General features: G+C 54.0%; 2 protein-coding genes and 1 long non-coding RNA gene across 5 annotated transcripts in view; 2 read left to right on the plus strand and 1 right to left on the minus strand.

The window, feature by feature from the left end:
• The window catches only part of ZNF175 (zinc finger protein 175), a 33,941-nt gene extending 29,206 nt beyond the window's left edge, over positions 1-4,735 (plus strand). Inside the window, exon 5 of one of the 2 annotated variants that reach the window (XM_015070064.3) lies at positions 2,438-4,735. In XM_015070064.3, coding sequence (XP_014925550.3) covers positions 2,438-4,287 — 1,850 coding nt within the window. In that variant the 3' untranslated portion in view covers positions 4,288-4,735. The remainder of the gene's footprint in view (positions 1-2,437) is intronic. The other variant, XM_053210932.1, reaches the window with a different exon arrangement.
• On the minus strand, positions 756-21,238 carry LOC113593314 (uncharacterized). The gene is made up of 3 exons (XR_003413413.2): positions 21,099-21,238; positions 17,350-20,706; positions 756-4,163 (listed from the first exon to the last, which is right to left on the minus strand). It is a non-coding gene; the product is annotated as an uncharacterized LOC113593314 (long non-coding RNA).
• Positions 17,499-21,744, plus strand: LOC113593305 (cytoplasmic tRNA 2-thiolation protein 1). 2 transcript variants are annotated; one of them, XM_027037148.2, is made up of 3 exons: positions 17,499-17,615; positions 18,995-19,543; positions 21,123-21,744. In XM_027037148.2, exons 2-3 carry the CDS (start codon positions 19,036-19,038, stop codon positions 21,695-21,697), a joined length of 1,083 nt encoding a protein of 360 aa, XP_026892949.1. In that variant the 5' UTR covers positions 17,499-17,615; positions 18,995-19,035; the 3' UTR covers positions 21,698-21,744. The 2 variants fall into 2 exon arrangements, with proteins under 2 accessions (XP_026892949.1, XP_026892948.1); XM_027037147.2 differs by having other exon boundaries at positions 17,581-17,709.
• Positions 21,745-23,907: the final 2,163 nt, after the last annotated feature.

Here is a 23,907-nt window from a genome sequence, read left to right on the forward strand (position 1 = left end):
AGAAAACGTGAAAGCCAGTGTTTAGGTAAAATTGCTATATAAGAGCGCAAAATGAAAGAAAAAACCAAATAGCCTGATATAAAAAGTCAGGGACTCGAGTAGACGTTTCTCCAGAGGTGACATATGAGTGGCCAACAAGTATATGAAAAGATGCTCAGTATTAGGGTGAGGCAAAGCAAAACCACAGCGGTAACCAACTCACCTGCTAGACTGGCTACTGTTAAAAAATCAAAATAGTAAGTGTTGGCAAGGATGTGACCCTCACACTGTTGTTGAGAATGTAAAATGATGCAGCTACTATGGAAGACGGTACGGTGATTCCTCAGAAAACTAAGCCTGGGTGCGCCTGGGTGGCTCAGTGGGTTAAGCGTCCGACTTCGGCTCAGGTCATGATCTCACGGTCCGTGAGTTCGAGCCCCACGTCGGGCTCTGGGCTGACAGCTCAGAGCCTGGAGCCTGTTTCAGAATCTGTGTCTCCCTCTCTCTGACCCTCCCCGGTTCATGCTCTGTCTCTGTCTCAAAAGTAAATAAACGTTAAAAAATTTTTTTAAATAAATAAGTGAATGATGAGTGAGGTTTGGGGACAGGACAAAGGTCTGAGATACAGTTTCTCCAGGGGACTGACAGAAGAAATAAGATATGATGTTCTCTTCACAGTTGGTATTTAAATCTCAGGGCAGATGAATAATAAAATGCCATCACTCTTTTTGTATTTTTTTTTAAAAAATTTTTGATGTTTATTTTTGAGAGAGACAGAGAGAGAGAGAGCACGAGTAGGGAAGGGGCAGAGAGAGAGGGAGACACAGAATCCGAAGCAGGCTCCAGGCTCTGAGCTGTCAGCACAGAGCCTGACGCGGGGCTTGAACTCACAAACCATGAGATCATGACCTGAGCCGAAGTTGGACACGTAAGTGACTGAGCCACCCAGGCGCTCCTTCCTTTTCTGTTCAGCATCTCTTGCATCTTGTGTTCTATACTAGTCAACTGAATGAGCGATGACTCCTGTTCTTGGTGGATAAAAAACGATACATTAGGTTAGCATAAGGCTGAAAGTTCTACAAAGAGACCAAGGTTCAGTTTAGTAATTTCTAGAATACTTTTCTCTCCTGTAAAAAGTTCAAAAGGCAGTTGAGCAGGAAGCCTCACTTCTTGTATTCTCCGGGTGTTTAAGGTTTTCCCTAGCTGTTGCACTGTGCTTTATTACACTGTCCATGTGCATGACTGGTGGAGTCTTTTGGGTTTTCCACGTAGAGTGTCCTGTCATCCGTGAAGAGTGCAAGTTTGACTTCTTTGCCAAGTTGGATGCCTAATATTTTGTCTTGTTGTCTGATTGCTGAGGCTCGGACTTCCAACACTATGTTAAACAGCAACAGTGAGAGTGGACATCCCTGTCGCGTCCCTGATCTCGGGGGAAAGCTCTCAGTTTTTCTGTCGATGTGCGCAACTGAATGTGCACTGCATCCCAAGGCAGGTTCTGTGAGGCAGAAGGGGGGTGCGGGGTATCGAGAAGCTGTGGTCTTTCCCCCCGGGGCCGGAATTGGTGCATCATGTCGTATGCGTATTCCATCAGCCAAAACTGTCTCCCGGTCACATCTCATCACAAAGGACGTTGAGAACGGTTACGTAGCTTGGCAGGCACGTACCTGGTCACGGTTAACTTCTATGAAAGACGGTGACACAGATTTCGGGGGACAGCTTGCTTGTCCACTCTTCCAGTGTTCCTTTCCTGGGTTGTAAGTTCATTTCTAGGTTCAAGCAAACAGATTTCAGCTTCCTGGAGAGTTGCCTTTGGGCAGCGGTACCCTCTTGCTGCTTGGCCATGTCAGGGCTGGTGCCGTCTCCGTTTTGCAGACGACACGTAGGGCGGGTGGACTCACCAAATCCACCTTCTGACAAGCGGGGGGAGATGGGGGATGAGTCACGACTTAGATCCGAAAGCTAACGAAGAGCTGGCCGCCGAGCCCCTCCGGCCCGCCCCGGCCGTTGCCCCATGCTGCCCGTGTCCGTGTTTCCTGGAGTCGTCCATAGGTGTGCGTATCTGTGGGTCTCTGGACCGTCTGCCCGCGGAAGTGGAGCCAGGCTGCCCTTGTTTGAATCTGACTCCCGCCAGAGCTCAGCGAGGTGACTGTGGTCAGTTCCTTATGCTGCACCTCCTCCTCCGTGAGACAGGGGTAGTAAGTGCCGTTACGCATGGAGGGGTGTGAGGGTTGAAGGAGTTTCTGTGGCACGATGTCGCACGGTCTGGCACGCGGTCGTGCTGTCCGCAGACAGGCTGACACGCAGTAAAGTCTGTGGCTGTTTCCTCGTCATCACCAGCCTCGCCCCCGTCATTATCCTGCGACTTGCAATTTCTGTGTTCGGTCTCCATCCGCTCCTCTGACGTGTCCTCCTTCCTCTGTTAACTTGTGCCTACCTCTTCATCTTTTTCTCCTTCTAGAAGGGGAGTTTGGACTCAAAACCTCACGACAGAAAATTTTTGAAAAAGCTTCGTTTCGCGACGGTAAGGAACTTGCGGCCCCGGGAGGCGGGTCAGGGTGCTCCGTCTTGGGAGATGTGAACCCCACAACGAGGGGTCTGCAGAAGCAAGGGAAACCTTCGCGGCACGGGGCTCTCCTCAGTAGGGAAACACCGGATACAGAGAGAGACCGCGGGTGTAAAGACCCGGGAAAAATCGCTCCTGTGAGGCCCCATCTTGTTTCTCCACAAAAAAGACCTCCTAAACGTGGCTCATTTGCGAAAAGTTTGAAGCCCAACCTAGAAGGAAGTCCTCAAAAGCAAAGCGACGGCACAGAACACCTCGATGGGACTGTCGGCTCTGGCCGGCTACTCCCCCATAGCCCTTCCGGTCCTGGCTACGAGAACGTTCGTCCAGGAGAGAACCTGTGTGAAGGGAATCCACATATGAAAGTCGGCAGCCGTAAACCGCCACACGCACAACATCGAGTTCATACCTGGGAGAAACCCGATAAATGTGCCGAATGTGGCAGGGGCTTCGGCCAGAAGCCACCCCTCGAGCAGCAGAGATTCCACAGCGTGGAAAACCTCCAGGAGAGCGGGAAATGCACGACGAGCCTTGCCCTGTGGCCAGACCTCGGCGCGTATCTGCCCGCTCATGCAGGACACGTTCCGTACATATGTAAGGAGTGCGGGAAAGTCTTCGCTCAGAGGTCGGAACTGACGACACACCAGAAAAGCCACGCCAGACAGAAGCCCCACAAATGCCAGGAATGTGGAAAAGCCTTTTTCCAGGCATTATCTCTCTTCAGACACCAGAGAACCCACACTCGAGGGAAGCTCTACGAGTGCGGCGAGTGTGGGAAAGGCTTCTCCCAGAAGTCCACCCTTGCCATCCATCAGAAAATCCACGCCGGCGAGCGGCAGTATGCGTGCGGCGAGTGTGGGAAGGCCTTCACCCAGAAGTCCGCGCTCAGCCTGCACCGGAGGATCCACTCGGGGGAGAAGGCCTACGCGTGCCTCGCGTGCGGCCAGGCCTTCGTGCAGAAGGCCCACCTGACCGTGCATCAGAGAAGCCACACCGGAGAGAAGCCCTACAAGTGCAGCGACTGCGGGAGAGCCTTCATTTGCAAGTCGCAGCTCGACATACATCGCCGCATCCACACCGGCGAGAAGCCGTACGAGTGCCGTGACTGTGCAAAAGCCTTCACGCAGAAGTCACACCTCAACATGCACCGGAAGATCCACACGGGAGAGAGACAGCATGTGTGCCGTGACTGCGGCAAGGCCTTCACCCAGAAGTCCATCCTCAACATGCACCAGCGCACCCACACTGGAGAGAAGCCCTACAAGTGCAGCGACTGCGGGAGAGCCTTCACCTCCAAGTCACAGTTCAGAGAGCACCAGCGGGTCCACACGGGTGAGAAACCCTACGTGTGCGCCGAGTGTGGGAAGGCTTTCAACGGCAGGTCCAATTTCCACAAACATCAGATGACTCACACGAGAGGGAAGACCTTTGCCTGCCACACATGCGGGACCGCCTTTGGCCAGAAATCAGAGCTGATGGCACATCGGAGAACTCACGTCGGACAGAGGCCTCACGAATGCGGGGACTGCGGGAAATCCTTCAGTAAGAAACCACAGCTCCAAGTGCACCGGCGAATTCACACGGGAGAGACGCCCTATGCGTGTCCTCAGTGTGGGAAGGCCTTCAACAACAGATCCAATTTTAATAAACACCAAACAACTCATACCAGAGACAGACCTTACGAGAGCAGTTACTGCATGAAAGGCATTACCCAGACATCCGTTCCCAGTATGCATCAGCAATAACATAAAGTGAAACAAAGTCTAAATTTCTCGAAGGAAAAAAAAAATCTCTGTAGAGTCTGATTCAATTGTATGTTACAGAATCCACGATTCAGAAGGACCCCCGGAATGCGCTGCATTGTTGCAAAGGTACACCTTGTTTTATATGAAGGAAGTCATTTAGACAAGAACATTTAAGAATGAGGGGAAGTGTCCATATTCGTACTAACCTCGTCAAGGATTATAAAACTCTCTTGGGAAGAAACCCGGACTAACCTTGAGAAAAGTGTCTCTGTAGAAAGTAGTACAAGAGGGGCGCCTGGGTGGCTCAGTCAGTCAAGCATCTGACTTCGGCTCAGGTCATGATCTCGCGGTCCGTGAGTTCGAGCCCCATGTCGGGCTCTGGGCTGACAGCTCAGAGCCTGGAGCCTGTTTCAGAATCTGTGTCTCCCTCTCTCTCTGCCCCTCCCCCGTTCATGCTCTGTCTCTGTGTCAAAAATAAATAAACGTTAAAAAAATAAAGTAGTACAAGATAAAATTTTGCGATGTATACTGGTCTTCACGGGGCACCTCTTCTCTTACACGACTAGCCCAGCTCTCCCCTCCCCACTTCTTTCCACCCCCACCACTTCTGGCGAGCATCTCCGTAAATAACCAGCGTCAACCTTTCGGTGTGGACTTTTCCCCATTTTTATACAGCCTCCTGGTCACCTCCCCAGGGTCAGCAAACTGGCCGTTGGCCACCCGGGTTTTTTAAATAAAAATTTTACCGGACACAGCCACGTTCATCTGTTTGTGTATGGCGGGCGTGAGTAACCCGTGGCGGAGCCCACGTGGCCCGCAAAGCCGAGAATACTTACCCTCCGGCCCTTACGGGAGATTGCCAGCACCTGGTGTCCGCACACACTCATCCCTATGCTCATAATCCTACACTTGTGTCGGAGCTCTGTCCTTGGTTCTGTCAGTATCGGATCCTGTCACAGGCGTGTGTGCCTCGTTCTTCTCGAGCTGCAACACGTCCGTTCGGTGGCTGCACCATATGCTGTAGGGTGAACACGCTCTAACCTATTCAACCAGCCTCACAGGTTTTACTCTCTTCCCCACTTTTTTTTTTTGCTACAAGAAAGAATAGCATAGTGTTGTCGGACACAGGCCCAGGAGCCAGGCACCTGTATCTGATCCTACGTCAGTTGGGCAAGTGTTTAATTCCTGGGTTTCAGAAGGACGATGCCAACGTCCTTTTGTGAGAAGTAAACAGGTAGGTCCGTGTTAAGCACTTGGACAAAACAGATGCGTGGAAGTGAAAGGCGGGGGAATAAGGCTGGTGGGGAGAAGTGAGTAAAATCAGCCCTCCTTAGTAAGAAACCAGGTGGGAGCTCTGGTCCCGGGGATTCTGTTCCAGCCTCCAGCAAACCCTCGGCTTGGCACTGGGGCTCCTAGGGCTGTGAAGTTGATGTCCATGGGGAGGCTGGTGTGGACGGGCTGTAGCTCCTTGGAGAGCAGCCTGGAGCCCTAGGAGTTCATGCCATCTGCAGCTGACTGGGGCCAAAAAGCCAGGATGGGGGGAGGGGCAGCCACAGGAGCCCAGGACTTAAGGACCGCCCAAGACAGAACATTCTGCCTCCAACCCCAGTTTACCTCTGGTGGCTCTGCTCCTGGCAGAGGTCCCGGCCCTCCGGCAAACGGTGGTGGCCGGAGAACAGACGGGGTGGTAAGAGGAGCGTCTTTGCAGCCTTACAGGGGGGAGGGCAGGGAGGCCAGGTGGCCTGCGCCCCCCACGCCGTGGAGGGACCTGCGGCTCCCTGTGGGCTCCTCAAGCAGCACCCCCCTCCCTGGCAGCCATGTCCTCATCCTCATGATCCCAGCCCCGGTGGGAGTTGGGGAAGCCGTTTATCCTCAGGTAGCGAATGGGGCACGGGGCAAACATGCCTCCAAGGAAGCCACAGTAGGGGAGCCTGGAGAGGCAGAGAGAGCTGGAAGCCAGGAGTTTCAGGCAACAGGGCCCTGGCCCTGGCTTTCTATCCCTAAGCTTTATTTCTGCATTCCCCCTTCTCCATTCACCCCGGTGATAACCTCTCCCCTGACCCTTCGGGTGTCCCCTTCCCTGATCTTGCGGTTGCCCTTCCTCTGCCTCTTCAGACAGGTCCTCGACCCCTGGGATATCCCCTCCTCTAAATCCTCTGACAGGCCCACCTGATGACCACTTGATGGCCCTTTCTCCCCAGATCCCTAAGAACACCCTTTCCTGCCCCCTGGCCAGCCCCTCCTTTCATACATTCCTCTTCTCTGGCTTTTGTCATGACCCCCTCTGTCTACCACTGGACCCCTGTGACACCTGCATCCAAAAGGAAGGTTCTTCCCTGTCTCCCAGGATTTTCCCCGCCCCATCGTCCCAGAGTCGGCCCCAGGGATCAGGGCCTGGACCTTACAGATAGGCAGGGTGGCGTCCAGGGAAGCGCAGGGTCTGGCCAACCGTCCCCCACAGGCGGCCCCCTCCCTCCATCCACTCATAGCTGGACTCGTCTATACCAACAGACACAAGGGTGGGGAAGATGTCACAGATGTAGAGGTCGCTGTCATCCTCTGGGAGGAGGTTCACATGGTGGAAGGAGGCAGTCTTATTCCTCTGTGCGGCCTCCCAGAAGCCCACACTGTGCAGCCTGCCCAGCGCTGAAGGCGGTATTGTGTACCTGGGATGGACGGAGATGCTCAATGCTTCCTCACCAGCAGGCAGGAGCATGCCCCCACCTGCCAGGCCCCTCTTCTCCCCTTTCCAAGTACCATTCTCTTGCCTGGACTCTCTTCCCACCAGAGCTGGCAAACCCAGACCCGTCCACAAGGGCACAGTTCAAAGGTTCCCTCCCATGGAAAACTTTCCTTGGATTCCCACCCCCATCCTGGGCAGGGTCACTATCTTTAGCCACCCAGCTCTGCCTCCTTGGCCATGTTCAGGGTTCTCAAGGATGATCCCCTGCAAGAGATCATCTGATGGAGGCAGAGATTAGGGTGAGCAGGAACCACCTACATTTAAGTTTGTTTGAGAGAGAGCGAGAGAGAGAGAACGCACAAGTGGGACAGGGGCAGAGAGAAAATCCCAAGCAGGCCCCACGCTGTCAGCATAGAACCTGACTCGGGGCTCAATCCCACAAACCGTGACATCATGACCTAAGCCGAAATCAAGATTCAGACGCTTAACCAACTGAGCCACCAGGCGCCCCCATCATGACCACCTTAATCATTACCATCACCACTGTCATGTTCATCATCAGCGCTAATTAGCACTGTCACCACTATCTTCATCATCTCCAACACCATCGACACAGTCCCCTCCCTCCATCACTATTACCATCGCCATCCTCACCGCCGACAGCAGCAGCATCTCAATCATCACCACCAACAGAATCACCATGACCATTAGCACTATCGTTACTGAGCACCTACCATGGGCCAGGCCTTGGCCTCACAGCTTTATAATGTCATTAACTCAATGAATCCCTCCTGCAGCCCAGTGATGGAGGTGTTATGATCATCCTTGTCTCATGAATGAGAAAACAGTGGTGCAGAGAAGTTCCCCAAGTTCATACATGATTATACTAAGTGACAATGTGATGGGTGGATGATGGATGAGTGGACAGACGGATGTATGGACGGATGGACAAACGGATGGACAGATGACTGGTCCCACACACTGACCATACAAGTAGTAATGGGCAAGGCTGGGATTCAAACAAACATCTAAGGGACTCCAAACCCAGTGCTTTAAGTGACCGCTTGGCTTCACTGCCCAACCTGGCCAGCCCTGGTCTCAGGGAGACTCAGACTCGGCAGGACTGAGCCTTTCAGAGAGTCATTTAAGCTGATCCCGCACTCGGCCAGTCTATAGCTCAGGCTCTGACTTCCCCCAGTTCAAGTTCTTCTTGGCTCATAAATCCAGCCCCACAGGCACTCTCTGGCCCAGACGCTGTCAGCCCAGAGACTGAAGACTTCAGTGTTGACTCCACAGCCATGTTCAGACCCATCTTCTCGCCTCCGACCCTCCCCTTTCCGACTGCACCTGATTCACCATGTGTATGGCACTCTGTGGGAAGGGGTGCGGGTGGAAGGGCAGGTGCTGCTGGTGCCAGACTTGCCCGTAGTAGGGCACCGCAACTGTGTGCAGCCACGTCCAGCAACCAAGTGGCCAGTACTGGCCTCCCAGCTCCAACCAGCAGGTTCTTTCCCACCACCTCCATCGTCACCTCCACCATCAGGTTCTCTGGGATCGTCCCCTTCAAGGGGCCATCTGAGAGTGGCAGGGATGGTCAGGGCCCCGTCCCACAACCCCCACAACCTAGCTGGGTTCAATCATGTCCCCCCAAAACCACGTCCACCAGAGCTTCGAAATGTGACCTTATTTGGAAACTGGGTCTACACAGATGTAGACATTAAAATGCGGAAGTATCGGATTGGGGTGGACCCTAAATGCAACGACTGGTGTCCTCATAAGAAGGCCATGTGAAGACCTGGAGAGAAGACGGCCATGGAGGCGAAAATTAAAGTGATGAGCATACAAGCCAAGGAAAGCCAACAGCCATCAGAAGCTAGGGGAGGGACATAGGATGGTTTCTCTCTGAGCATCCAGAAGGAACACCCTGCTGACATCTTGACCTTGGACTTCTGGCCTCCAGAACTGTGGGAGAGTAACTTTTTTTTTTTAAAGGTTTATTTATGATAGAGCAAGTGTAAATGGAGGAGGGGCACAGAGAGGGGGACAGAGGATCTGAAGGGGGCTCTGCACCGACAGCAGCAAGCTCGATGCGGGGCTTGAACTCACGAATTGTGAGATCATGACCCAAGCCGAAGTCAGACGCTTAATCGACTGAGCCACCCAGGCACCCCAATTTTCTATTGTTTTAAGGGTGCCTCCCCTGGGATGGTTCTCAGACCACCCACTCTCCCTACATTTAGACTGCCCTCCTCGGTTCCCTTTCACTGAGGGGGTTCGAGGGGTGACCCACCCAGCCCCCCGCTGTGGCTCTTCCCCCTCTCTCTAGCAGCCAGTATTTTTGCCAAAGATGCCACACCAGTATCTCCTAGCCAAAATGCCCTTCTTACAGCTGGACCCTTCCCGAAACTCCCGACCCAGATACAAGTTGAGAGCTGATGACTGTTTAAAGACCCTAAGTTCTGGGGCGCCTGGGTGGCTCAGCCAGTTGTGCATCCAACTTCGGCTCAGGTCATGATCTCGTGGTTCGCGAGTTCGAACCCCACGCTGGGTTATGCACTGACAGCGCAGAGCCTGCTTTGGATCCTCTGTCCCCCTCTCTCTCTGCCCCTCCCCCACTCTCCCTCTCTCAAAAATAATGCAACTTTTTAAAAATACATTTAAATTTTGTTTTTAATTACAAAAAAAACAAAGACACTAAGTTCTGGGGTCGGTGGTTCTGATGCAGCAACACATGATCAGCAAAAACTCTCCATCACCTCTGGGGCCACCAGCCCTGTAACTTCTGCTTCCAGGTCCTGCCCTGCTCCCCAGGGAGTCCTGCCAGCCAGAGGCAGGGCTGGGGAGTGTGGGATGCCCCAACAAGCTTACTGATGTAGGGTGGGATGAGGGGGCAGCTGGGCAGGTCCTCCTTACTGGTGTCCACAGGGGGGATCTGGCTGTGGATTCTCTCTCCTGCTTGCTTTCTCTCTCTCTGCACCCCACTTCAAAATAAACTTTAAAAAAAAGGGGGTGGAGGAGGAAACGGATCAAGAGTAAAGAAACAGAGACTAACTCTGGGCAGTAACACTTAAATGGAGCCCTGGAGGACGAGGAGGAGGTGGAAAGGTCCAGAGGTGGGCAGGGAGAGGGTCAAGGGGCATTGAATGGTTACACACAGGCCGGTGTCCTTGTCAGTCAGTCCACAAGCACACTTTTAGATGAAGCAAAACATTATCTCATGGGATCTCAAATGTGGGGCAAGACACGAATGTCATCAGCGACAGAAAATCCTTAAAATTTTGGAGCCCTGAAACGAGAGTCCAATTTCAGCTGCAAACTCTCTGTTGTGGGACAGGCAGAAAGAGCTACCCACCGGCAGAATTTCTCTTCAGCTTTCCAGCTGGAAAGACAGCTTACAAAGGAGCGTTGTTGATAGAAAACCACTCCTGGATTCGGACACCCCTCCTTTAAGCAAAGCGAGAAGAAACAAAACCCCCAAACATGGCGGAAAAGCATCCCATTCACACATAGAAGACAACGGATCATCAAGTGCCTCTCGGGAACCTCAGCTGGATTTGGTGCTGCCCTTTGGGACCAAAACCAGTGTCTGAAGCATCCTGGTAGACTTGCCCCAGCAGCCATTTATGAATGTATTTGCTGGGCTCAAAACAGCAGGGCTCACCTAATGCCTGTTTCCCAGCTGGGAATGCTGCAGGTGTGGACGGTGCCCTAGTCCTGCCATGCTGGCTGGTGTCCAGCTGCTATGTAAACCGAGCAGGTGCCAACAGAGACTTGGAGGTGACTGTTTCCCCTTTCTAGGCAGGGGGTCAGCGAACTTGTAGGAACGAGGAGTTTTCCACGGTATATGTGCTCTTGGGAGCATGATTATTATTATTATTTTTAATGTTTATTTATTTTTGAGAGAGAGACAAAGAGCAAAAGTAGGGGAGGGGCGGAGAGAGAGGGAGATACAGAATCCAAAGCAGGTTCCAGGCTCTGAGCTGTCAGCAACAGAGCCCGACGCAAGGCTCGAACTTACAAACCGCGAGATCATGACCTGAGCCATAGCCAGACGCTTAACCGACTGAGCCACCCAGGCACCCCTATTATTATTTTTTTTAATGTTTGTTTATTTTTGAGAGAGAGAGAGCACAAGTGGGGGAAGAGCAGAGAGAGAGAGTGGGGGTGGACACAGGATCCGAAGCAGGCTTTGCGCTGACAGCGAGCTTGATGCAGGGCTTGAACTCACCAACCGTGAGATCACGACCTGAGCCTAAGCTGGATGCTCAACCGACTGAGCCACCCAGGCGCCCCAGACATGATTCTTCACACAGGATTCAGCTGCATCTGGTGGTTTCTGTGGAGCCCGCAACTAAGCAAGCGTGGATACGTACCATCTGATGTCAGAACACCCAGACCCCCTCAGACCCACATTTCCACACTTCCTCCTCCTCCTGCGGGACAGGAAAGGCTGCCCAGAAGTGTGGTTTGTCTCCTGGAGTGCCCAGTAAACATAACCCCTCCCTCTCCACAGGCACTGTAGAGCCTGCGAGTTTTGTAGACTATGAGCCATCATTTTCTCATTCCTCGTTTTATCACAAATCCCTATTGCAAGTACAGAGGTTATGACTTAAGACAGGGTGTTACTGTTATTTGGGCTCTTGGTGGCAAAAATTTAACTGTGAACAATGATTTCCTTTATTTTTATTTTGAGAGAAAGAGAGAGACACAGAGAGGGAGGAAGAGAGAGAATCCCAAGGAGGCTTCATGCTCAGCAGAGTCCGACTCGGGGCTCGATCTCACGACCGTGAGATCATGACCTAAGCAAAAATCAAGAGTCAGACGGGTAAACAACTGAGCCACCCAGGCGCCCCAACTATGACCAATTATTTTTTTTAATGTTTATTTTTGAGAGAGAGACAGAGACAGAGTGTCAGCTGGGGAAGGGCAGAGAGACAGGGAGACACAGAATCCAAAAGAAGGCTCCAGGCTCTGAGCTGTCAGCACAGAGCACGACTCGGGGCTTGAACTCAGGAACCGTTGAGATCATGACCTGAGCCGAAGTCAGATGCTTAACCAAGTGAGCCACCTAGGTGCCCCTGAACAATTATTTTTTTTTTAAAAAAGAACTTGGCAGCATAACTGTGTGACTATAGGTGTGAAAGCCTAAGAGTGTGTTCCTGTTACTTCTTCAAAAAACAGAAAAGGATCCATTCCACTAGTGTTGAAAGGTGAACCAGCTAGTATAAAATCAATTGCATATGGTTTCCCAAAGTTATGTAAGATTTCAAGAAAAAAAGTCTAACGTCTTAAACAGCAACCTTCACGCATGTTATGTGACTCAAATTAGCACACCCACATTTTCCAAGTGACAGGTTTCCAAGTTTCATTTAATAAGGTGTATGTGCGTTTGGAGAAAGCAGGCTGTCTGGCTGCCATGTTGTGTCTGTACATCCCTTAAGAGCCTATTATGACCCAGGAGACCCAGAGTCTCCCCCAAGGAGTCTGGACTCTCTGGTTCCGCCCAGGAAGTAGTCCCTTCATCCTGGAGGGTTCCTAACATACTCCCCGCCCCCAGCTCTGTTTTTGGAGTCAGGCTGAGGGGGGCTATGGTTTGAGGATGACAATGCCTAGCATTCTCTCTGCCCCAACCCACATTCATCAGGTCCCTCTTTCACGAAAAGGGAGAGGGCCTCTGGCTGACCTGTCACACACACTACTGACCCTCCCAGGCCCACACTCTCCAGAAAACACATGGCCAACCAGAGGGAGGATGCTGAAACCAAGTCGTCCGGAAGCCCCTCATTCCCAAGAAACTCTAACATTAGAAATGTGGTTCTTCTGTAAGAATGAAACCTATTTTCTTCTTCACGGGGAAGTTCTCTTTCGGGCTGGATCTGATAGGCTCAGACATACATGCCCCAGACCAGACTGTGTGTTCGCTCTAAAGCAACCCCTGAGCTTCTTGACGTACGTCCAAGAAGGTGGGAAACGTATCTGTATGTACAGACCCTGTTTTGTCTAAAAGAGGTCTTGAGAGTGGGGGGTATACACAACTCCCCACACAGGACTGTACGTCTACTCTACTCCTCGAAGGTGACTCCTGGTCCATGTCGGGACATCCTGTATTCAGAACAACCAAAGCATTACAGCTTAGAGGAGCTAATTTAAAAAAAAAAAAAAAATTAACTGGAATGTTTTCAGGGACAAAGTTTTCAAGTGACACCGAATAAAACATTCAGGTAAAAAACTAATGATCCCCCATTAGACATGGTGTGCATTTTTCTCTTAGGTACTTAAAGCTTATGTGAATCATGTCATAAAATAGTCATTCTATTAACAAACAATCCCCATCTCCTGTCACCTCATACAATGTATAATGACTTCTGGCTCTGAGTGACAAGAAAAAAATTTAATGTTGAAAAATGTCAGATGTCAATTTAAATTTTTAAAAATATTTGTTTATCTATTTATTTTATCCTATTTTTTAAATACATTTATTTATTTTTGAGACAGAGAGAGACGGAGCATGAACGGGGAAGGGTCAGAGAGAGGGAGACACAGAATCTGAAACAGGCTCCAGGCTCTGAGTTGTCAGCACAGAGCCTGATGCGGGGCTCGAACTCACGGACCGCGAGATCATGACCTGAGCTGAAGTCAGCTGCTTAACCGACTAAGCCACCCAGGTGCCCCTCTATTCATTTATTTTAAAAGAGAGAGAGAAAGAGTGCATGCGTGTGCAGGGAAGGGGCAGAGAGAATTCCAAGCAGGCTCTGTGCTGTCAGCGCAGAGCCAGATGCGGGGCTCGATCTCACAACCCTGGGATCACGACTTGAGCCGAAATCAAGAGTCGGACATTCAACTACCTGAGCCACCCAGGCACCCCAACAATTTCCCCTAATCTAAACCAACACTAAGCTTCTAGGTTTTATAAACTAATGTAATCCACAAAGGGAGTCCTGACCTTAATCGAACACTAATCCAGTGTGGATCCATTTCATCTTCAAAGCCACCCTTTGATTTCACAGATAAGGGCACTGAGGTCTAAAGTCACTCAGATGTAAGAAAAGAGCATGAATCTGAGTCTAGGCCTATGTGTGATTCCAAAGTTCTTTCCACTGCCTGGTTGAGGATGTCTTGGGGGCTGAAGGTGACAGAGGTCAGGAAAGGCTTCCCCAAAGAGGTAGCATTCTGGGTAGTTCCAGAAGGGTAAGTAGGCATTCAACACCAATGCCAAGTGATGGAAAGGCACTCTAGGCAGAGGGAGAAGGAGTCACCAGAGAGCTTGGCACGCGTAAGTAGCGGAGGTGATGGCAGCCAGATCTACGGAGCACTTACTGTGGCCCAAGAGCTGTTACAAGTATTCATCAAGTGTGCCCTCTTTTCAACCTCAGGACTACTGACATTTTGGGCATGTTAGTTCTTTGCTATTGGGGCTGTCCTGTGTGTTTGAGATTTATAACACGCTGGATGCCAGTATGCCTCAACCCCAGGTGTGACAACCAAAACTGTCCCTGCCAAATGTCCTCTGGGGGCCAAAATCATCTCAGATTGAGAACCACTGCTCTCATCATGTGAAGGCTGTACCATTATTATTTCTACCTTACAGGTGAGAATATGTAAGCTGTCCACAGTTACACAACCAGGTTGGTAATCCCACGATCAGAACCAAGCTGTTCTGTCTTTAACCACAATACCACGTGGCAAGTTTCCTGCCTGGGCTTCATGCTCACTGGGGTACAGATCACAGTAGGGGACAAGAAAGGAGAGGTAAGCCAGCAACAGCTCAGCAAGGGCCTTGAGTACCTTGCCTGTTCTGTACGAGGCCTTGTGCCTAGACGCTGGGACCCAGATGCAAATCCAACCGAAGCCCTCTTTCAAGGAGCTCCCAACCCAAAGAGACACTGAAACAGTCACAGTCACAGCCCAAGGTGACAGGGCCTCTGACAAAGTGAGCCTAGAGGTGGCTTGTTAACGCAGTGCAAGGTAGGATGGGTCCCGAAGTCTACCTGGAAAAAGTACATCCACATGGCTACTCGGATGACAAACAGGAATCAGTGTGGTGGGGAGGAGGGGTGAGGGAGGGAGGGTCTTCAGGAAGAGCGGACAAAACGTGCAAACACTTGGCAGAAAAGTTACTTCGCTGGCGATTGTGGGGGACCTGCCAGAATCTCGGGGATGGGAGAGGCTAAAAAGTCATCAAGGGCATGGTTGCAAACACCAGGCTGAGGGATTCGACCTTACCCTGCAGGTGATGAGAGCTAGTCATCTGCCATCTCCAGAAACCCCCAACACCAACTTACAGTCTTTTCCACTGGAATATTAATTAACATGTTGCAGCAAACAAAACATAAAAATGTTTGCAAAACATCGGTGAGGAACCTCTGCCCAAACTGTGCCAGCTTGCTGGTGAATGTGGCCACTAAGGACTACAGGGACTGGTCCCATTCTCAACACTCCCAACCACTGCCACTCCAGGGAAGTGACATAAGGGACCAGCACACCCCCACCCCAAACACTTATTAAGCACCAAGCACTGACCTTCATGCTTTATATGATGTTTTTAAATATACTTTTTAATGTTTATTTACTTTTGAGAGAAAGAAAAGGAGAGACAGAGCACAAGTGGGGCAGGGGCAGAGAGAGAGAGGGAGACACAGAATCTGAAGCAGGCTCCAGGCTCTGAGCTGTCAGCACAGAGCCTGACGCGGAGCTCGCACTCACGAATCGCAAGATCATGACCTGAGCCGAAATCGGTCGCTTAACCGACTGAGCCACCCAGGCACTCCCAAGCTTTACACGTTAACTCATTTACCTCTTTATCCCAACAACTGCTTTATCACCCCCACAGAGGACACTGAGGCACAGAAAGGTTCAAGGTCGCATGACTAAGTAAGTGGCGCAGGCTGGCTTTCACATCCTCTTGTTGCCAATGACGTCTAGTCTTGAGGGTAATCCTTGTTATTAACGTCTCACTCAAAAGTATACAGGTGGTGTTGAGATCTACTCAAACATTTAATTAGAGAGACTTGCAAAGTAGGAGACTAAAACCAACACAGAAACACCTGAATTTGTATACTAGTTTTGGGGCAGAAAAATGAATGCACATCACAGAAGAACACCACTCAGGCCAGCGTTCCTCGGCTTTGGCACTATCGTTTCAAACTGGATAATTCTTTGCAGTAAGAGGCCAGCCTGTGCACACTGTATTCAGCACCACACTTGGCCTCTACCTACCAAACACCAGTCCCACCCCTGCCCTGGTCCGTGGTTGTGACAACCAAACACGTCTCCAGATAGTGCCAAATGTTCCCTGGGGCACAAAACCACCCCAAACTGAGGACTGGCTTAAAACCTGTCAGTTTTGAAACTTCATCTCCTTTCTTGAAAAGAACTATTAGGCTTGGTCCCCAAAGAGAAGCTGACCTTGATTAGGAGAATTAAATGGGAGGAGAATAATGAAAGTTTACTGTTTGGCGCATACACACGTGCCATATTAACTCATTTATGTTCACAAACAGCCTGTGGGGCAGCCTCTGTTGTTAGGCGCCCTTTACAGAGGAGGAATGTGAGACGGTACGTGCCGAGCACCTGCTAATTGCTCAGCGAGCGCAGTTCTTTCCATGTCCTGGCTAGCGGCACTTGTAACCTCTGGGTTCCCGCAGCCCCTGACATCTGGTCCCTCCACATCAAGCTTCATCACCCTCAACTCCCCACCCAGGCATGACACTCCTGTGTCCCCGAGGGCAGGACCCGGCACACAGGAAGCCTCAGGAAATCACTAACGTAGGAGCCCGATAACCAGGGTTCAACCCTCGCGACAGCTTCAGATACTCAAATGTGCCCCAGCACCCGGGAGAGTGCTCGGTTTTTTGCTTTCGGAGGCTTGTGCCCTCGGAAACCCTCCGTGTCTTGGGGCTCACCTGTCCTCCATCTCGAGCTCTGCCTTCAACTCCACAAGGCTGGAGGTGCGCGCACTCGTCCGTGCGCTACACCTGAGCGTAGCTGCCCACTGGGTTCCGCCCCCAGCCCGGTACCCGCGTGGGGAACCGCAAACCGCCCGTTGTCGGCTCCGCGGACGCAAGGCGCCCCCAGCCCGCACCGCCGCGGCTCTGGGAACCCGCGCGCACCCACTCCCACGCCTGCGGGCGGAGCGCATAAAAGCCCACTTCGTGCACCCTGCGCCGGGCGCCGCAGCCCAAGCTTTGCAATGTGCGGTTGCACGCGCGGCCTCTCCCTTGCGTGCCCTTATCCCTCTCTTCCCCCCACCCCGACAACTCTCCAGTCGCACCATAAATTCTATCATACTTCCATAAGAGCAGAAAATCTGGAAAGCATTCATTCCTTCTCTAGAATAAAGTGCACAGTGTACGGCGGCACACAGAAATCAGACGGCCCACCTGTTTTTGCGCAGGCGCAGACGGGAGACGTGCCGGCCTGGCCGGGAGCACTCTGGGAGCCTTGGGCGGAGAGCGTGACGTCACGGCGAGGTTGGCAGCGTGTGTGCCCAGCTGGTCTCGCAGCTGAAGGCGATGCGGGCCAAGCCGCCGCGCCGGCACCTGGGAGTCGTAGGCGGGTAAACCCAAAGCCTTCTGGGAATCGTAGTCCCTCCACAGGCTTCCGCGTTTTCTCGGAGCCTGGACTTCCCAGCGCGGGTTCTACTCACGTGAGTTTCCCCTCCTCAGCGGGCCGATCTCCGCTCTTCGTCGTGCTGCGGTGTAGGAGTTGAGGGTCTCCATCTTACCTTCCCACGCATTCCGGTAGGCATCCCTGGAGAGATGGCACCGCTCTCCGCGATCCTCCAACGCCTGTGTCCGGTGCCCCTGCTGACCCGCTTTGGAGCCTGTCTAGGTTCTGATTCCTAGCTTCCACCCTCAACCTGAGGGCGGTTCGAACGCAGCCTCCTCTGCCCTGGTTACAATCTAGAGTGATCAGGGCTGGCCCGGGGGGGTGTCAGGCGGCCATGAGAGCCCAGAGGAGGCGCCAGACCCAGATCAGGTTTCAGGAAAGACTTCAGAGCAAACAAAGGACCTCCAAATTACCATGCCCAAACAAAGTTACAGGTTCTCTGGACTAAACCTACACCTTTCGCAATATTCCCCTATTCTTCCTTCTTTCCCACGTCCTCCCCATGAAATGGTCCCACTATCCTTGCAAGTGCTGAAGGCAGAACCTTGAAGTCGTCAGTCCTCTGTTTCTCTCATCTGTTGCCTCGTTCAACCAAGTCTCGTGTGAGTCCAACCTACTCTATTTCCAGAAGAGATCCAGAATCTGACCACTTCTCTCCACTGCCTCTACTCAGCCCTTAGCCACATTACGGCTCATCTGGACCATTGTAGGAGCCTCCTCACTGGTCTACCGGTGTCTGCCCCGCGCCACTCCACTCTCTGTTCCCACGCAGCAGCCTGAGGCATCCTGTCAAAATATAAATCACATCCTATCACTCCACAGCTTTCAACCATCTAACGGTTCTCAGCTGATTCAGAATAAAATCCAACCTTTTCACCCTGCCAACCTCCAAGTCCCCGATCTTCTCTTGTCCTCACCCATAACTCACTTTCCAAACAACTGAATATAGGCCCTTCCCTTCAGGTCCTTTGCCTTTGCTATTAACTATCTGGAACATTCTTCCCACCCTGATCTAATTGCCTGACTCCTTCTCATCCTTCTGGCCCCAGTTCAGAGGATAATTCCCTCATATTACTCCTTATATTTGTCAAGTGTCTTGGTTATTTACTTATCATGGGTTGGCTCCTCCCCTAGAACGTCGTGCCTGCAACCTTTCCTATTTTGTTCACTGCTGTTCCAGTATCGAACGCATTTTGGGTAGATGGGAGGCAATGAATGGATACCTGTCGAATGAAGGAATGAATGATGAAAAGCTTACGCTGAGACTTGAAGGTGCCAATCCTGCACATGTGCTGGGAGAGGGTTCCAGGCAATGGGTATATGCACTCTGGGCGCTATTCAGGCAGGCTTCCCAGAGGCATCGACCCCGCAATCCGGAATCCGCACGTAACCTGCCTCCCCTCTCTCCCTGTCCAGGGGCAGCCAACTCCTCCCCGCCCGCCCGCCCGGAACCCACGATGCCCGCCCCGCAGTGCGCCTCCTGCCACGCGGCGCGGGCCGCCCTCCGCCGCCCGCGCTCCGGCCAAGCGCTGTGCGGCGCCTGCTTCTGCGCCGCCTTCGAGGCCGAGGTGCTGCACACGGTGCTGGCGGGCCGCCTGCTGCCGCCCGGCGCCGTGGTGGCCGTGGGCGCCTCCGGCGGCAAGGACTCCACGGTGCTGGCGCACGTGCTGCGCGAGCTGGCGCCGCGCCTGGGCGTCTCGCTGCGCCTGGTGGCCGTGGACGAGGGCATCGGCGGCTACCGGGACGCGGCGCTGGCGGCCGTGCGGCGCCAGGCGGCGCGCTGGGACCTCCCGCTCACCGTCGTGGCCTACGCCGACCTCTTCGGGGGCTGGACAATGGACGCCGTGGCCCGCAGCACGGCCGGCTCCGGCCGCAGCCGCGCCTGCTGCACCTTCTGCGGGGTCCTGCGGCGCCGCGCGCTGGAGGAAGGGGCGCGCCTCGTGGGAGCCACGCACATCGTGACGGGTGAGCGCTGGCGCCGCAGCCGAGGGGCGCGGGGCGGGCGCTGCAAGGGGGCTGGGCGCGTGCCCAGCAAGGGGTGAAGGAGACGCCGGGGGTGCCCGCAGTGGGGGATCTCCACGAGAAGGGGGTGCGCACGTCCGCTGAAGGTGCGTGGGCAGAGTGTGCGCGCGCCGGGGCTGGGCGCGGCAAGCTTTGAGTCACTGCCTTCGCTTTGGCCGTGGAGGGGTGCAGGGGTGCTCTCCGGGGGTTGGGGCTGTGTTCCCTGCAGTTTTCAAAATGACATTCTCTGTGTCCCTTCACAAAAGGAGGCGAGTGAAGTGACACCACCCATCAGAAGCCATCTGTAGTCTGAAACGCAACTCTTTAGACCCCCCCCCCTTCTCTGTCGGCCTCTTCTCTCTGAGAACTTGAGAACTTACTCTCTCCCAACCGTTGCTTCAACACGTGATTGTTGACCATCTCCTCTGTACCAGACGCTTTGTAGCCTCGAGCAACACCTAACCTCGGTTACCTCATCTGTAAAACGGGGTTATTAATAATATCGAGGTCCCAGGGTCGTTGGGAATAAAGTGAGTGCTGTGTGAGGCACTTAGACCAGAGACTGGCAAACAGCAGGCCTCACAGAGATGTTTGCGTCCTGATGCTGCCCAAGACAGCCTCTGCCCCTGCCCTCCCATCATGTCCATAATTATAACCCGGTAAGTGCTGCTAAGGAAAAATCACACAGACTTTGCCAGTTTATAACAGGAGGACCCAGTGAAGGGGGAAGCCTGGAGTTAGGAAGTGGTTCCTGAGTGAGCCTGACCTGAAGGCCGCCTGAGTAACCAGTGAAGGGCAGACCCAGTTGTTGGGGTCTGAGCAGAGGAGGTGGCTGGTGCAAAGGCCCTGAGGAGGGGAAGGGTGGCCGACTGGAGAAGCCCCAAGAAGACCAGTGTCTGTCGGACCAGACAGACCCAAGTATAAGACGACAAGATGCAGAATAGGTAGACGTTTAGGTGACGTTTATGGTGACTGTTGAGTAAATACTGAAGCTCTCGCTGGCCTTCCTGCACGCGGTGATCCGCATTCCCCGGCACTGGGACAGCAGCCTACTTGACAACCTCCACTGACCGTTAGCGGCCGCTTTGACTTCTCCGGTGCCGTGTGACGAACACCTTCAACTGAGACTGAAAAGATATTTGTAGCATAAAGCACTTCTACGACCCTCCTGAAAAAGCAACTGGCACAGGGCCTGGTTGGCGATAAGTGGGTGGCAAATGAGGGCCCCCCGGGTTGCCTCCTGGAGGCCTGTGTGTCCCCTCTCATTTCTCACTGTGCCCACCACCCACCTCCACCAGGCTGTCGCGCGGTGCCCAGGGGTCTCCATGGCCCTGTCCGGCCCTCCCTACTGTTCTCCCCCCCCCCCCCCCATCTCTCTCCTGGTCCTGGCGTCCTGCAGTGTCTGGGGGTGGGGTGGGGTGGGGGTCTCCAGCCCGGGTCGCCCACTCTGTGCCGCTCTCCAGGGCCCCTCCCCGTCCGTCTGGGTCCCTGCTGCCCCACGGCGGCGCCCCCATCTCACCGGCTCCCCGTCTCTCTCCCCCAGGCCACAACGCCGACGACATGGCGGAGACCGTGCTCATGAACTTCCTGCGGGGCGACGCGGGGCGGCTGGCCCGGGGCGGGGGCCTGGGCTCGCGGGGCGAGGGGGGCGCGCTGCCGCGCTGCCGCCCCCTGCAGCTGGCCTCGCAGAAGGAGGTGGTGCTGTACGCGCACTTCCGCCGCCTCGACTACTTCTCGGAGGAGTGCGTCTACGCGCCCGAGGCCTTCCGCGGCCACGCGCGCCACCTGCTCAAGCTGCTGGAGGCGGCGCGGCCGTCGGCGGCGCTGGACCTGGTGCACTCGGCCGAGCGCCTGGCCTTGGCCCCGGCCGCGCGGCCCCCGCCCCCCGGCGCCTGCTCCCGCTGCGGGGCGCTGGCCAGCCGCGCGCTCTGCCAGGCCTGCGCCCTCCTGGACGGGCTGCAGCGCGGCCGGCCCCGCCTGGCCATCGGCAAGGGCCGCGGGGGGCGCGACGAGGAGGGGTCGTCGGGGCCGCCACCCCCGCCTCCCAGCGACCCCGGCTCTGCGCCGGGCCCTGCCGCCGGGGGGTGCGGGGCTACCTGTAAAGAGCGCTGCGAATAAACCCAAGGGACCTCCGCCCGGGCTTCGGTGCGAGGCTGGGAGGGTGACCGGTCACCGCCGACCCCGCAGAAGCTGGGGGCCGGGACTCCTGGGTCTGAGGGAGGAGGGGCTGGGGGCCGGGACTCTCGGGTCTGAGGGCGGAGGGGCTGGGGGCCGGGACTCTCGGGTCTGAGGGCGGAGGGGCTGGGGGCCGGGACTCTCGGGTCTGAGGGCGGAGGGGCTGGGGGCCGGGACTCTCGGGTCTGAGGGAGGAGGGGCTGGGGGCCGGGACTTCCGGGTCTGAGGGAGGAGGGGCTGGGGGCCGGGACTCCTGGGTCTGAGGGAGGAGGGGCTGGGGGCCGGGACTCTCGGGTCTGAGGGAGGAGGGGCTGGGGGCCGGGACTTCCGGGTCTGAGGGAGGAGGGGCTGGGGGCCTGAACTGGGTCTGAGGGAGTAGGGGTTGGGGGCCGGGACCCCTGGGTCTGAAGGAGGAGGGGCTGGGGATCAGGACTCTCGGGTCTGAGGGAGGAGGGGCTGGGGGCCTGGCAAAGGGGCTGGAGGGGCCAGTACTCCTGTGTCTCAGAGCCGGTAGGAATTAGGGGGCTGCTTGCCTCATACTCTGCCAGGTTCTGGGCATGCTCAGGAGAGTCTAACGCTTCTGTAGGACCTACTATGTGTCATGTCTGCCTGTTGCACCATAAGCAAAACCGCTTCACTTGAGGGACTCTCATTTCCAGTAACCTTGATGTTTACCTTTGAGGAAACAAAGGTGGGGGGGGGGGCGGGTGGACAAAAAACCCTCATTCCCCGCACCTGGTTGGCTCAGTCAGAAGAGCATTCGACTCTTGATCTCGGGGTCGTGAGTTCGACCTCACGTTGGGTGCAGAGATTACTGGAAGAAAAAAGAAAAGAAAACTTAAAAAAGAACTCTCCAAGGTGCCTGGGTGGCTCAGTTGAGCAACAGACTCTTGATTTCGGCTCAGGTCATGATCCACGAGCAAGGAGCCTGCTTGGGATTCTCTCTCCCCCTGTGCCCTTCTCCTCTGGTTTCGTGCACGCGCGCGCACTCTCTCTCTCTCTCTCAAATAAAAAACAACAACAACAAAAAAACCAACTATCAGCCGTGGAACTTCTAGTATTTGGGAGAGAGGCATAGACAAATCAGTATGCAATCTGACCTCTGATGATGTGAGCTATGTATGAATAACAAAGAACTTAACGCAAAAGTGTGAAGGGGGTGCTGTTTCAGTTTGGGAGGTCAGGGCCTTTTTGAGAAAGTGACTCAGGAGACCAAAATAAAGCAAGGGAGGTTTCCAGCCACGACAGAGTATATCATGCCAGAACTTTTCCACTGAGGCCAACGGGAAAGGCAGCCAGGATCCCACAGAAAAGAGGCTCATTCTGCTGGAGGGGCCAGAAGCGGAAGCAGGCAGAAAACAGGGTAAAGAGGCTGGGGATCTGAGCAGAACTTTCAACGGTGTCATGGGACCGGACACAGAATTGGAGTGCAGAGCTATGTGGGCAGGGACTAGAAGGGCCAGAATCTGGGGGGAGGGAACAGTGTTGAGTCAGCCCAACACCTGCTCTTGTCCCCTGAGCAGCCTCATGAAACAGGATAAACACAGTCTGAAGTTCAGGGTCTCCTAAAAAGTAGAGGCCCGGTAAGCACCTGTTAGGACCCAAGTAGGGTTACAAATTTGAAGTAAGGGTCACCCGGAAGTAGGCCATCCACAAAAACACCAGAACCCAGCTTCAAACACACTCAATCCCAGAGCGGATTAAGAAGATTCCCGACTCCGGGAGCGCCTGGGTGACTCAGTCAGTTAAGCGGCCGACTCTTGATTTCAACTCAGGTCATGATCTCACTATGAGTTCAAGCCCCACATCAGGCTCTGTGTTGACAGTTCAGGGCCTGCTTGGGATTCTCTCTCTCCCTCCTTTTCTCTGCCCCTCCCTCCCTTCTCAAAAATAAATAAACTTTAAAAAGTGCAACAGCAAATAACCCGCTGGAAAGTGAGGAGAGGGAGGGTTTTCTGGATAGGGTGAGGGCAGAGTCAGCCCTGAGGGGCAAGGCATCCAGTGTTCTGTGAGAAATGCACTGTGTCTCTGAAGCTGAGTCCCCAGGATGAGTGGATTTTCAGAGGGTGACTAAGGAGAAGCTTGGACGTGCTCTGGCCAGCATCTCTGTCCCCTAGGACAGAATATCACGCCAGTCAGTCCCCTGACTTCTG

The sequence above is a fragment of the Acinonyx jubatus genome, chromosome E2 (genome assembly GCF_027475565.1).
Source record: "Acinonyx jubatus isolate Ajub_Pintada_27869175 chromosome E2, VMU_Ajub_asm_v1.0, whole genome shotgun sequence".
Classification (NCBI taxonomy): domain Eukaryota; kingdom Metazoa; phylum Chordata; class Mammalia; order Carnivora; family Felidae; genus Acinonyx; species Acinonyx jubatus.

Coding starts and splice junctions, on each gene's coding strand:
- LOC113593305 (XM_027037148.2), top strand. CDS start 19,036: ATGCCCGCCCCGCAGTGCGCCTCCTGCCACGCGGCGCGGGCCGCCCTC. Junction 19,544..21,122: donor AGCCACGCACATCGTGACGG/GTGAGCGCTGGC, acceptor TCTCTCCCCCAG/GCCACAACGCCGACGACATG.